Source organism: Bufo gargarizans, chromosome 9, assembly GCF_014858855.1.
Source record: "Bufo gargarizans isolate SCDJY-AF-19 chromosome 9, ASM1485885v1, whole genome shotgun sequence".
Taxonomy (NCBI): domain Eukaryota; kingdom Metazoa; phylum Chordata; class Amphibia; order Anura; family Bufonidae; genus Bufo; species Bufo gargarizans.
The window spans coordinates 176,657,076-176,671,130 of record NC_058088.1 but is presented as its reverse complement, the minus strand read 5'-3'; the positions used below and the strand labels follow the sequence as shown (position 1 = coordinate 176,671,130).

The window sequence follows — 14,055 nt, the reverse complement described above, 5'->3', positions numbered from 1 at the left end:
CCGTACTAGGTCTCGGTTGCACTTGAAGAGCAGCTGCCACAGTGTAAGCCAGCATCTGCAGGTAGACGCTGTGTCCCTGAGGCGTCAGACTGTCAACTGGTAACACTCAGCTGGACCTTCATTGCAGACCGCTGACAATTGATTCATAACTTCCAGCAGGACTGAGCCTCATCATAAACTAGGAGCTTTTTCCACCAGCGTCTTTCTAAATGACCCCCGCTTATTGTCATCGTCCTGGGGCTTGGCCTTTGGTTATTTATCTACCTTTAGTAATTTTACACATTTATCTATTTGGTAGACTTTTAGGCTACATTCACGGGCCAAAAACCGCAGGTCCGCAAAACACGGGCATCAGCAATGTGCCCTCAACATCGCGGTGCGGACCCATAGACATCAATGGGTCCGCGATCAGCAGGATGCAGCAAAAGACGGGACATGTCCATTTTTGGGCAGTACAGAGGCGCAAACCCGGAAGCGTTTCTGTGTGCACCTGGGTCCGTGCTGCAAAAGATTGGACATGTCCTATCTTTTGCCGCATCTTGCGTACAGCTGACCCATTGAAGTCAATGGGTCTGCACCGCGATGTGAAATGGACATGGCTGGTGCCCGTGTTTTGTGGATCCGCGGTTTGCCCTCCACAATACATTTGTGTGAATGTAGCCTAGGCAAACATCTACAGAGACTGGTTACTGGTGCGGCATGTTCTGGACCCGTAGTAAGGCCACATGCACACGGCCGTTCGTGCAATGGGCCGGACCTATTCAACTTGAATGGGTCCCCGGTCTGTCCGCACCGCAAAAAAATATGGCATGTTTGTTTTACAAGCCTGTAAACGAGAGGTCACTGTGCTGCCCCCCCCCCTCCCCGGTATATAATCTCACACAGCGCCCCCCGTCCCCGGTATATAGTCACACAGCGGCCCCCCCGTCCCCGGTATATAATCTCACATAGCGGCCCCCCCGTCCCCGGTATATAATCTCACACAGCCCTCCCCTCCCCAGTATATAATCTCACACAGCGCCCCCCTCCCCAGTATATAATCTCACACAGCGCCCCCCTCCCCGGTATATAATCTCACACAGCGCCCCCCTTCCCGGTATATAATGTCACACAGCGGCCCCCCCGTCCCCGGTATATAATCTCACACAGCCCTCCCCTCCCCAGTATATAATCTCACACAGCCCTCCCCTCCCCAGTATATAATCTCACACAGCGCCCCCCTCCCCGGTATATAATGTCACACAGCGGCCCCCCCCCCCCCGTCCCCGGTATATAATGTCACACAGCGGCCCCCCGTCCCCGGTATATAATCTCACACAGCGCCCCCCTCCCCGGTATATAATGTCACACAGCGGCCCCCCCCGTCCCCGGTATATAATCTCACACAGCGGACCCCCGTCCCCGGTATATAATGTCACACAGCGCCCCCCTCCCCGGTATATAATGTCACACAGCGGCCCCCCTCCCCGGTATATAATGTCACACAGCGGCCCCCCTCCCCGGTATATAATGTCACACAGCGGCCCCCCTCCCCGGCATATAATGTCACACAGCGGCCCCCCTCCCCGGTATATAATGTCACACAGCAGCCCCCTCCCCAGTATACAATCCCACACAGAATCCCCCCTCCCCAGTATATAATCCCACACAGCAGCCCCTCTTCCCAGCATACAATCCCACACAGAATCCCCCCTCCCCAGTATATAATCCCACACAGCAGCCCCCGCTGCATACAGTTCCCTCTAGCACTGTCTGTCAGACTCTGTCCCCTCTCAGTGTTGCAAACAGTCGGCAAGTGCCTGCGATAGCAGAGCGCGCCAGATGCCGCCACACGTGACCTAGGGATGTCACGTGATATTGTGACGTCAGGAGGTCCTTACCAAGTATAGTATTTACTTTTACCGCCGTTGACGCGTTATACTACCCTACCTCGTGAGATTTCCCTACCCTCTGACTTCCTGTCGCATGAGCGATGACGTCGGGGGGCGGGTCTCACTTTTCTCCATCTGCGCATGCCCAAAAGGACACTCTAGTGAAAAGCTCAAGGCTGAACTTAGCAGCACGCCGGGAACCTGCGCATGCGTCTGGGAGCCAAGGTAGGGAAACATCACGGGTCAGTGCGCAAGCGCAGTTAACTCATTAAAATCCACCCGATATACGCGCCTGCGCAATGTGATGGTAGGGGAAAATTACGTCCCAGTGCGCAAGCGCCGAGGGTAAGCATGAATATCCATGCCAAAAGCACTTTTAACCCTTTGCAGGAGCTATTCTCATATTGGTTCTTGACTGATTGTCCTCCTATATATAGGTTCTATTATATAGGGGGTCTGTCTGCACAGTATATGGGGGGGTCTGTCTGCACAGTATATTTGGGGGGCTGTCTGCACAGTATATTTGGGGGGCTGTCTGCACAGTATATGGGGGGCTGTCTGCACAGTATATTTGGGGGGCTGCCTGCGCAGTATATGGGGGGGGGGGGGGTCTGTCTGCACAGTATATTTGGGGGGCTGTCTGCACAGTATATGGGGGGCTGTCTGCACAGTATATGGGGGGCTGTCTGCACAGTATATAGGGGGGCTGTCTGCGCAGTATATGGGGGGGCTGTCTGCACAGTATATAGGGGGCTGTCTGCTCAGTATATGGGGGGGGGGCTGTCTGCACAGTATATTTGGGGGTCTGTCTGCGCATTAAATGGGGGGGGCTGTCTGCGCAGTATATGGGGGAATCTGTCTGCGCAGTATATTGGGGTCTGTCTGCGCAGTATATGGGGGGGCTGTCTGCGCAGTATATGGGGGGGCTGTCTGCGCAGTATATGGGGGGGCTGTCTGCGCAGTATATGGGGGGCTGTCTGTGCGGTACAGTATATTGGGGGATGTATGTGCAGCATATTTTGGGGGGCAGTGTATTATATTTGTGGCCTGTGTGTTAGATGTGTACAACCCTAATTTAATAAATACTACGAAACTGCAGCCATCTCGTCACTTGGAGAAGGATGAGAAGCGGCCCCCATCCAGAGGCACACATCTGCCACCAGATCCGTCGCTCACTGGATTCTGTAATCAACGTCTGCTGTGTATGTGCGCACCGTCCGTCTGCTGTGTATGTGCGCACCGTCCGTCTGCTGTGTATGTGCGCACCGTCCGTCTGCTGTGTATGTGTGCACCGTCCGTCTGCTGTGTATATGTGCACCGTCAGTCTGCTGTGTATGTGTGCACCGTCCGTCTGCTGTGTATGTGTGCACCGTCCGTCTGCTGTGTATGTGTGCACCGTCCGTCTGCTGTGTATGTGTGCACCGTCCGTCTGCTGTGTATGTGTGCACCGTCAGTCTGCTGTGTATGTGTGCACCGTCCGTCTGCTGTGTATGTGTGCACCGTCCGTCTGCTGTGTATGTGTGCACCGTCCGTCTGCTGTGTATGTGCGCACCGTCCGTCTGCTGTGTATGTGCGCACCGTCCGTCTGCTGTGTATGTGCGCACCGTCCGTCTGCTGTGTATGTGCGCACCGTCCGTCTGCTGTGTATGTGCGCACCGTCCGTCTGCTGTGTATGTGCGCACCGTCCGTCTGCTGTGTATGTGCGCACCGTCCGTCTGCTGTGTATGTGCGCACCGTCCGTCTGCTGTGTATGTGCGCACCGTCCGTCTGCTGTGTATATGTGCACTGTCAGTCTGCTGCACTGCGTCTGTTCTGCCATTTGCTCTAACAATTTTAATTTATTTTTTTGTGTCACATCTCTGACCAGCATGTTCTCCTATGGAACACGAAGTACCTGAAGTGGAATGAAGAAGCCCATGTTTGAGGCCTGCGCCCTGGCGGGAGCATTGAAGGGGCATCTGACACGTGACAAGCTGCTCCTGTGTACTGTGATCACCGCGAGTTCAGAGGTCGGCAACCATAGGCCGTCCACATGCTGTGAATTACATCTCCCATCATGCTGGTAAAGTATTATGGGAGGTGTAGTCCAAAACATCTGGAATACCAAATGCGTATGAATGAAAAGCATGGTGTGTGACTGGTCAGTAACAAGGGTTGAAGCCTTGACGTGGCGTTACTGCTCACATGTGTATCCATGTGCCAATTCAACCAATGTGAGTGACTGTAACTAATACTGATTAGTTAACTATAAATACTGTGACAATGGAGAATTAAAAGACTGTATCTCCTACACACCACTTACACCGTGACCGTATCTCCTACACACCGCTTACACTGTGACTGTATCTCCTACACACCGCTTACACTGTGACCGTATCTCCTACACACTGCTTACACCGTGACCGTATCTCCTACACACCGCTTACACTGTGACTGTATCTCCTACACACTGCTTACACTGTGACCGTATCTCCTACACACCGCTTACACCGTGACCGTATCTCCTACACACTGCTTACACTGTGACTGTATCTTCTACACACTGCTTACACCGTGACCGTATCTCCTACACACTGCTTACACTGTGACCGTATCTTGTACACACCGCTTACACTGTGACCGTATCACCTACACACTGCTTACACTGTGACCGTATCTCCTACACACTGCTTACACCGTGACTGTATCTCCTACACACCGCTTACACCGTGACCGTATCTCTTACACACTGCTTACACCGTGACCGTATCACCTACACACTGCTTACACTGTGACCGTATCTCCTACACACTGCTTACACTGTGACCGTATCTCCTACACACCGCTTACACTGTGACCGTATCTCCTACACACTGCTTACACCGTGACCGTATCTCCTACACACCGCTTACACTGTGACCGTATCTCCTACACACTGCTTACACTGTGACTGTATCTTCTACACACTGCTTACACTGTGACCGTATCTTGTACACACCGCTTACACTGTGACCGTATCTCCTACACACCGCTTACACCGTGACCGTATCTCCTACACACTGCTTACACTGTGACCGTATCTCCTACACACCGCTTACACTGTGACCGTATCTCCTACACACTGCTTACACCGTGACCGTATCTCCTACACACCGCTTACACCGTGACCGTATCTCCTACACACCGCTTACACTGTGACCGTATCTCCTACACACCGCTTACACTGTGACCGTATCTCCTACACACCGCTTACACTGTGACCGTATCTCCTACACACCGCTTACACTGTGACCGTATCTCCTACACACCACTTACACGGCCATAGAGGGACATATGTTCTGACCTTTCTGAGACCTGGGGGGATTTAAATGCGGTGTCTCAGAAGATATGTTGTAAGAACAGCAATTTTTTTTTTTAAACATTCATATTGTTCTTAACCTTACATCATGTTATGTTTGTTTTTTCCAACATTTAAACAGGTTACACAACGCGTTGCTGATCTATCCAGGACGGCTTCAGGATGGACTATAAGAAGGAGGTTCAGTCCCGATTGGGTCCGGCGCAACCTCAGGGAGTACATATACAGCGGCCTTGGTTTACGACGACGCACAATGGCACAAAGAAGGTAAATTATATATATTTTTTAAAGAAATGTAAATGAAATGTAAAAAGAAATGTAATTTAAGGGACTGTCTGTAACAGCAGAGCGTTTGGCTACCCTGTTTTGGACAGCCAACTTATGGTGTAATGTAGACGTAGCATCGGACATGGATGGTGTTTTTAAAGGTAAATTTTTATTTCATTTTTTTCATACAGAACTAAGAGCAGCACTCTGGAGACTGAACAACCTCCTGATGCGGAAAATGAATGGATCGCCAACGCCAGACCTCCTGTCCCTCATGCATCTGCTCGGGAGAATCCGGGTCCCCTACCGGATCCCTCTGCTCAACAGAGGCTCTTAGGTTGACATCAAAATTTAAGAGCCCTGCTGAGCAGGCAGAGATCCGGTGTGCCAAAGCAAAATGATTATGTGGCCCGTGTAGAGGTTGTTTCCAACACTGTAGAAGGTTTGGACGAACATCAGAAGGAGTTTAGTGCTGCCTTGATTCGCCGCTGGGAGGGAGCAGAGTCGGCGATCCAATGCAGCCCTAACTACCATTATGGGGTAAGCATAATCAATTTGGTGGACTCAATGACGCCCGAGCAGTTGCATGAGTTTAATATCATGCTTAGAGAATGTGTCACAGAAATTGGCCACGGCCCCCACAACCTCATCCCACACCAGTGACCATTACCGACAACCTTCCCATTCCCAGCCCCCGGGCATGTGTTCCCTTCTGTCTCTTTTCTACTTCTCCGTCCCATTATTTTCCCCACCACCTCTTCACATGCTCGGGTACCCTCCTCCTCAGACCCTTATACAACCCACAATTTCAACCTGCATCCTTTCTTGTGGACTGTATTTTTAGCTCAGAGAATAAAGAGGACAGGGGGGCTACCATTGCCAACCTCAAACCACCTACACGACAGTCCTACTCCACAAAAAAAAATTATTTTTTTGTATAGTATGTATATATATATATATATATATATATATATATATTTTTTTTTTATGGATATATTGTAATTTATAAAAAAATAAAAAAATGTATAGTTAACTTCGATGTATTTGTGTTTTCATTGGCCGGTACAGGGTAACAGTACCCTTTAGCACTACCGCTGTGGTGACATTACAACTACCATAGGGTCACTACAGTACGTTTATTGAAAAGCCCTTGGTATTTTTTTTTTCCATAAACGACATTATTGCCAAAGGTGAACCATGAACAATACCATCAGTAATGAGCTATGTTTTGGCCCTTTATTGATCGTAGACCCTATGATTGCCACATGAACAGCAAAGGCTTGTTCGTCGTTCAATCTTGCCCCTTTTCATTTGAGCCCTTGTGGGAGTCACGGTCCATCAGCATCATCAGGAATTCATTAATAAATTGTAATTTAACAGTTTGATTAATGATTTCCCTATGACGCTATGACATAACTAGTGTGATTACCGCAAGGGACTAACTGCTGTTAAAGGGGTATCCCAATCAATGGTGGCATATTGCTTGAATATGCAACCATTGTCTGATAGGTGTGGGTACCACCGATGGGACACGCACCTATATTGAGAACGGAGCAGGTAGCGCTGTGGCTGGAGGACACCAGATTTAATGGGGTCCGTCGACCACTGTTTGCTAATCCACAACTCTCACATAGAGAAGAGTGGAGGACGGCAGAGCATGCGCATTGCGCCATACTCCAATTTCGGGGACCAGTTCTCAATATAGGTGCGGGGAACAGCAGTTATAAGACAATGGCATATCCAAGCGATATGCCCCTATTGTCTGAGATGAGAAAACTCATTTTAAGGCCTCTTTCACACGACTGTATTCCCTACAAGAGGGCCATATGTCCCGCACTGGCATTGATCATGCCACAGGAGTACACACAATCCTAGATTACACTGATGCTGCGCAAGTCGAGCTTCAGGTGGGGCTATTGCTTAGCACGAATAGAGAATAGATCATATGAATGCGGGACAATAGCCCATTGTGAGGCACAACATGAACAACATCAAGATGCCATGTGCTCCTGTACGCACGATCAATATGGCCTGTTAACTAACACTATACATGTTTTAGTGCATATAGTCGTGTACAAGAGTCCAAAAGGTGAGATACGGTCACGGTGTAAGCAGTGTGTAGGAGATACGGTCACGGTGTAAGCAGTGTGTAGGAGATACGGTCACGGTGTAAGCGGTGTGTAGGAGATACGGTCACGGTGTAAGCAGTGTGTAGGAGATACGGTCACAGTGTAAGCGGTGTGTAGGAGATACGGTCCACGGTGTAAGCAGGTGTGTAGAGATACGGTCACGGTGTAAGGCAGTGTGTAGGAGATACGGTCACAGTGTAAGCGGTGTGTAGGAGATACGGTCACGGTTGTAAGCGGTGTGTAGGAGATACGGTCACGGTGTAAGCAGTGTGTAGGAGATACGGTCACAGTGTAAGCGGTGTGTAGGAGATACGGTCACGGTGTAAGCCGTGTGTAGGAGATACGGTCACGGTGTAGCAGTGTTGTAGGAGATACGGTCACGGTGGTAAGCGGTGTGTAGGAGATACGGTCACAGTGTAAGCGTGTGTAGGAGATACGGTCCACGGTGTATGCATGTGTGTAGGAGATACGGTCACGGTGTAAGCAGTGTGTAGGGATAGGTACTCAGCGGTTTGTAAGCGGTTAGTGTAGGTGATACGGTCACGGTGTAAGCGGTGTGTAGGAGATACGTCACGGTGTAAGCGGTGTGTAGGAGATACGGTCACGGTGTAAGCAGTGTGTAGGAGATACAGTCACGGTGTAAGCGTGTGTAGGAGATCGGTCACGGTGTAAGCAGTGTGTAGGAGATACGGTCACGGTGTAAGCAGTGTGTAGGAGATACGGTCACAGTGTAAGCAGTGTGTAGGAGATACGGTCACAGTGTAAGCAGTGTGTAGGAGATACAGTCACGGTGTAAGCAGTGTGTAGGAGATACGGTCACAGTGTAAGCGGTGTGTAGGAGATACAGTCACGGTGTAAGCAGTGTGTAGGAGATACAGTCACGGTGTAAGCAGTGTGTAGGAGATACAGTCACGGTGTAAGCAGTGTGTAGGAGATACAGTCACGGTGTAAGCAGTGTGTAGGAGATACGGTCACAGTGTAAGCGGTGTGTAGGAGATACAGTCACAGTGTAAGCGGTGTGTAGGAGATACAGTCACGGTGTAAGTGGTGTGTAGGAGATACGGTCGTTTAATTCTCCATTGTCACAGTATTTATAGTTACCTAATCAGTATTAATTACAGTCACTCACATTGGTTGAATTGGCACATGGATACACATGTGAGCAGTAACGCCACGTCAAGGCTTCAACCCTTGTTACTGACCAGTCACACACCATGCTTTTCATTCATACGCATTTGGTATTCCAGATGTTTTGGACTACACCTCCCATAATACTTTACCAGCATGATGGGAGATGTAATTCACAGCATGTGGACGGCCTATGGGTGAAGACCTCTGAACTCGCGGTGATCACAGTACACAATGCTGGAGCAGCTCGTCACCTGTCAGATGCCCCTTCAATGCTCCCGCCAGGGCGCAGGCCTCAAACATGGGCTTCTTCTTACCACTTCAGGTACTTCGTGTTCCATAGGAGAACATGCTGGTCAGAGTTGTGACACAATTTTTTTTTATTAAAATGGTTAGAGCAAATGGCAGAACAGACGCAGTGCAGCAGACGGACGGTGCGCACATACACAGCAGACGGGGATTACAGAATCCAGTGAGAGACGGATTTGGTGGCAGGTGTGTCCTTCTGGATGGGGGCCGCTTCTCATCCTTCTCCAAGTGACGAGATGACTGCAGTTTCGTAGCAAAAAACATGCCATGGCATAGGAGATATAGGGAATTTTTATTTATTTTTTTGTTAAAATAGGGTTGTACACATCTAACACACAGGCCACAAATATAATACACTGCCCCCCCCAAATATGCTGCACATACATCCCCCAATATACCGTACCACACAGACAGCCCCCCCCATATACTGCACAGACAGCCCCCCCCCATATACTGCACAGACAGCCCCCCCCCATATACTGCACAGACCTCCCTATATAATGAGCAGACACCCCCCCATATACTGCACAGACAGCCCCCCATATACTGAGCAGACAGCCCCCCCATATACTACGCAGACAGCCCCCCCATATAATGCGCAGACAGCCCCCCCATATACTGCGCAGACAGCCCCCCCATATACTGCGCAGACAGCCCCCCCATATACTGTGCAGACAGCCCCCCCATATACTGTGCAGACAGCCCCTCCATATAATGTGCAGACAGCCCCCCCATATAATGCGCAGACAGCCCCCCATATAATGCGCAGACAGCGCCACATATACTGCGCAGACAGCCCCCCCCATATACTGCGCAGACAGCCCCCCATATACTGCGCAGACAGCCCCCCATATACTGCGCAGACAGCCCCCCCATTTAATGCGCAGACAGCCCCCCATATACTGCGCAGACAGCCCCCCCATTTAATGCGCAGACAGCCCCCCCATATACTGTGCGACAGCCCCCCAATACACTGCGCAGACAGCCCCCCAATACACTGCGCAGACAGCCCCCCAATACACTGCGCAGACAGCCCCCCATATACTGCGCAGACAGCCCCCCCCATTTAATGCGCAGACAGACCCCCCCATATACTGTGCAGACAGCCCCCCCATATACTGCGCAGACAGCCCCCCCCATATACTGCGCAGACAGCCCCCCCCATTTAATGCGCAGACAGCCCCCCCATTTAATGTGCAGACAGCCCCCTATATACTGCGCAGACAGACTCCCAAATATACTGCGCAGACAGCCCCCCAAATATACTGCACAGGCAGCCCCCCAAATATACTGTGCAGACAGCCCCCCATATACTGTGCAGACAGCCCCCCAAATATACTGTGCAGACAGACCCCCCCCCCCATATACTGCGCAGGCAGCCCCCCAAATATACTGTGCAGACAGCCCCCCATATACTGTGCAGACAGCCCCCCAAATATACTGTGCAGGCAGCCCCCCAAATATACTGTGCAGACAGCCCCCCAAATATACTGTGCAGACAGCCCCCCATATACTGTGCAGACAGCCCCCCAAATATACTGTGCAGACAGCCCCCCAAATATACTGTGCAGGCAGCCCCCCAAATATACTGTGCAGACAGCCCCCCAAATATACTGTGCAGACAGACCCCCCCCCCCCCATATACTGTGCAGACAGACCCCCCCCCCATATACTGTGCAGACAGACCCCCTATATAATAGAACCTATATATAGGAGGACAATCAGTCAAGAACCAATATGAGAATAGCTCCTGCAAAGGGTTAAAAGTGCTTTTGGCATGGATATTCATGCTTACCCTCGGCGCTTGCGCACTGGGACGCGTATATCGGGTGGATTTTAATGAGTTAACTGCGCTTGCGCACTGACCCGTGATTTTTCCCTACCTCGGCTCCTAGACGCATGCGCAGGTTCCCGGCGTGCTGCTAAGTTCAGCCTTGAGCTTTTCACTAGAGTGTCCTTTTGGGCATGCGCAGATGGAGAAAGGTGAGACACGCCCCCCGACGTCATCGCTCATGCGACAGGAAGTCAGAGGGTAGGGAAATCTCACGAGGTAGGGTAGAATAACGCGTCACCGGGATTGCCTTGTCCTATGGAGAGGACCCTACAGGACCTAGCCCTGGCTGTAGCAGGGAGTCACCCGCTGCTCTTAAAGGGAAGGTCCATATATCTGAAAAGAAGCTGAGAGGGAGTGTTCAATATCGTGAGACCCTAGTGACAGCACCGAGGAGGATTATACAGTGCGAGGAGATCCTGCAAGCCATGAAAGGTAAACCACCAAGGCGTATCTAAAGAGACATTCATGGAGATCCCCTTGTAGACTTTGGTTGGTAACTAGAGTCTCCTTGCTTCAGTATACCTATCCACGCCTGGCAACTGACACTATTAAGGAACTCTTAAAGGGATCTATACACTTACTTCCATGAGGATCATCTTATGGACACCTCACAGTAGTGGTGAAGGCGGCACATGAGTATTGGATAAGGTGCCGAGACATACATGTCCCAAAAGGGGCACCATAGTGGTGGTGAGGACTGAGACTGCCATGCACAATGCAGTATTCCCTGTTTCTGATGTTTGGTTACTTCCTGTCCATCTCCACGTCCAAGCCTGTGAATGAGACTAAACCATTAACAGATCATCAGTGGAGCGCCGGCAAGCACTTGACCTTAAACATACCTGGCGCTCCCTCCTCCGTGTCCTTATCGCCCTCTCCGCCAGGTTATCTTCAGATTGGAGATGGGTGTTGCCTACAGTTTGACTTTCCAGAACATAGTAAAGGTGTGATTGTGATCAGTGTGGGATCTGCCACCCTCGCCTCCGAGCTCAGCGTACATTCCCTGGACACGTCGGTCCTAAAGGTCCTTAACGTGAGTCGTGCCCCCGAGGGTTTGCCGGATAAGTTCCTGGCTCATATCTGGTCAGGGATGCCTGGAACTGCTCCCCTCCACCTGAGACTGAAGCTTCTTGAATCTGTACTTGAAGAACGAGATGACTTCTCCATCCATGTGGTTGCCAATCCCGAATCTCAGGAAAATGGAGGGTTTTCCGCCAGTCACTTCTCCGAAAGCCCTCTCCTCTACGCACTTCTGCCCCTTCTCTTCATCAACAAATGTGCCTTTGGATGTAAAGTGGACCTTGAGATCCTGAAAAGCCTAATCAAGCGCCCCTACCCTGTCCTACTCGGCATTGTGGGTCAATTTGTTCTGATGCCTCTTTATGCCTATCTCCTCTCCTTGGTCTTTGGACTCTCTCAGCCCTTGGCCTTAGGACTGGTGGTGACCTGCTCCTCTCCTGGCGGTGGCGGCGGGTACTTGTACAGTCTCCTGCTGGGTGGAGACATTACTGTGGCAATATCAATGACATTGGTGTCCACCTTGGCGGCCGTGGGCTTGATGCCGCTTTCCTCCTCCCTCTATGGACGATTCTTGGGAGTCCACCAGACGTTGCACATTCCTTTTCTAAAGATTTTCGCCACGTTGCTCTTCATAGCTGTGCCAATTTCGACAGGAATGGTGATAAAATGGCGTTTTCCTCAAGTGTCCAAGCTTCTTCTCCTAGTGATAAAGCCTTTTAGTGTTGTGCTGATGGTAGGAGGTCTGTTCATGGCCTATCAGATGGGCTCCTCCCTGCTAAGTAAAGTGCTCCCCATACTGGTTGTAGCGGGGGTCACTGTGCCGTTGGTAGGACTTGTGACCGGATACTTACTGGCATACTTGTTGCGTCTACCCATTGCCCAGCGTCGGACAGTCAGCATTGAGGTCGGGGTGCAGAACAGTCTTCTAGCCCTGGCTGTTCTTCAGCTTTCGTTTCCCCGGGCTGAGGCAGACCTCTCTTCTCAGGCACCTTTCTTGGTGGCCCTAAGTGGCACCTCAGAAATGTTACTACTGGTTCTCTTACACTTTGCCTACAGAAAGCTAAAGGACAATACCTGAGGTGCCAAATCCTGGAAGTGGGTCCTACAAAAACGTTTACATGCTGCAAGTTTTCATTATTTATATATTCATCTTAGGTTTTTTTTTTTTCACCTGTCACCATATACCTGTGGTCCAATGTTTCCAGCAATGAAGCAGGGTGTTGTAAATCTTCCTTTTACTTTAAGACATTCCATTTAATTAAGGGTATTCCTATCTCCGGGGGCCCCCGTCCACCGACTTCATCCCGCCTAGGTACTGAGGCCAGAGGTGATCGGAGCTACAGAATCAGCCGCGCAGGCTCTGATACTACTTGACTGTGCCTGGCCTGATATCTCCATAGCTCCGACCACCTCTGGCCATGGCAGCGAAGGTCGGAGAGGGGCCCATACTGAGACTGGAACACCTTTTTAAGGTGTAATTTTATGTTTTGTGGTAAGAAAATATAACAAGTCTTCAATGTCTTCTCCATTTTAGGTGCCTACCACCATATAATCTTGTGTTAATTAACCCTTCGCGGTCTTAGTTTGCCATTCCACCATCATCCTCAAAAGCCAAAGTTTTGTGTTCAGTCTGCTTCATGCACTGAGGGGGAAGATGGCTATTTTTTATATAATGTTTTGTAATGTATGCAGGGTACGATTTAAGGCAATGTTTTTCCTAGTATACGAAAATTAAATAGAAGTTGAATCCATAATGTCTTGTGTGAATATGTGACGTGTGGCCAATGGTATCCAACTGCTGCATAGGCCATGGTTTTCCCATGATTGGGTGGCTACCATGTAAATACTGTAGACTATAAGGCAGATTTGTGAGGCTACTTTCACACTAGCGGCGTTTAAATCCGGCATTCAATTCCGACACCGAAACTGCCTGCCGGATCCGGAAAAACGTTTGAAAACGGATTACATTTGAATCCTGATCAGGATTTTGATCACAATGAAAAAATGCATTAGAAAAAACGGATCCGCCATTTATGGCGGATCCGGTTTGACTGAACACACGGAGCCGGATCCGGCGTTAATGCAAGTCAATGGGAAAAAGACCGGATCCGGCGTTCAGTCAAAGTGTTCAGGATTTTGGGCCAGAGGTAAAAATGCAAC

General features: G+C 50.2%; 1 protein-coding gene across 1 annotated transcript; it reads left to right on the top strand.

Annotated features, from left to right (window-relative positions):
• Positions 1–11,118: 11,118 nt before the first annotated feature.
• SLC10A3 (solute carrier family 10 member 3) lies at positions 11,119–13,646 on the top strand. Its single transcript, XM_044305885.1, has one exon. It carries the CDS (start codon positions 11,591–11,593, stop codon positions 12,971–12,973), a length of 1,383 nt encoding a protein of 460 aa, XP_044161820.1. The 5' UTR covers positions 11,119–11,590; the 3' UTR covers positions 12,974–13,646.
• Positions 13,647–14,055: the final 409 nt, after the last annotated feature.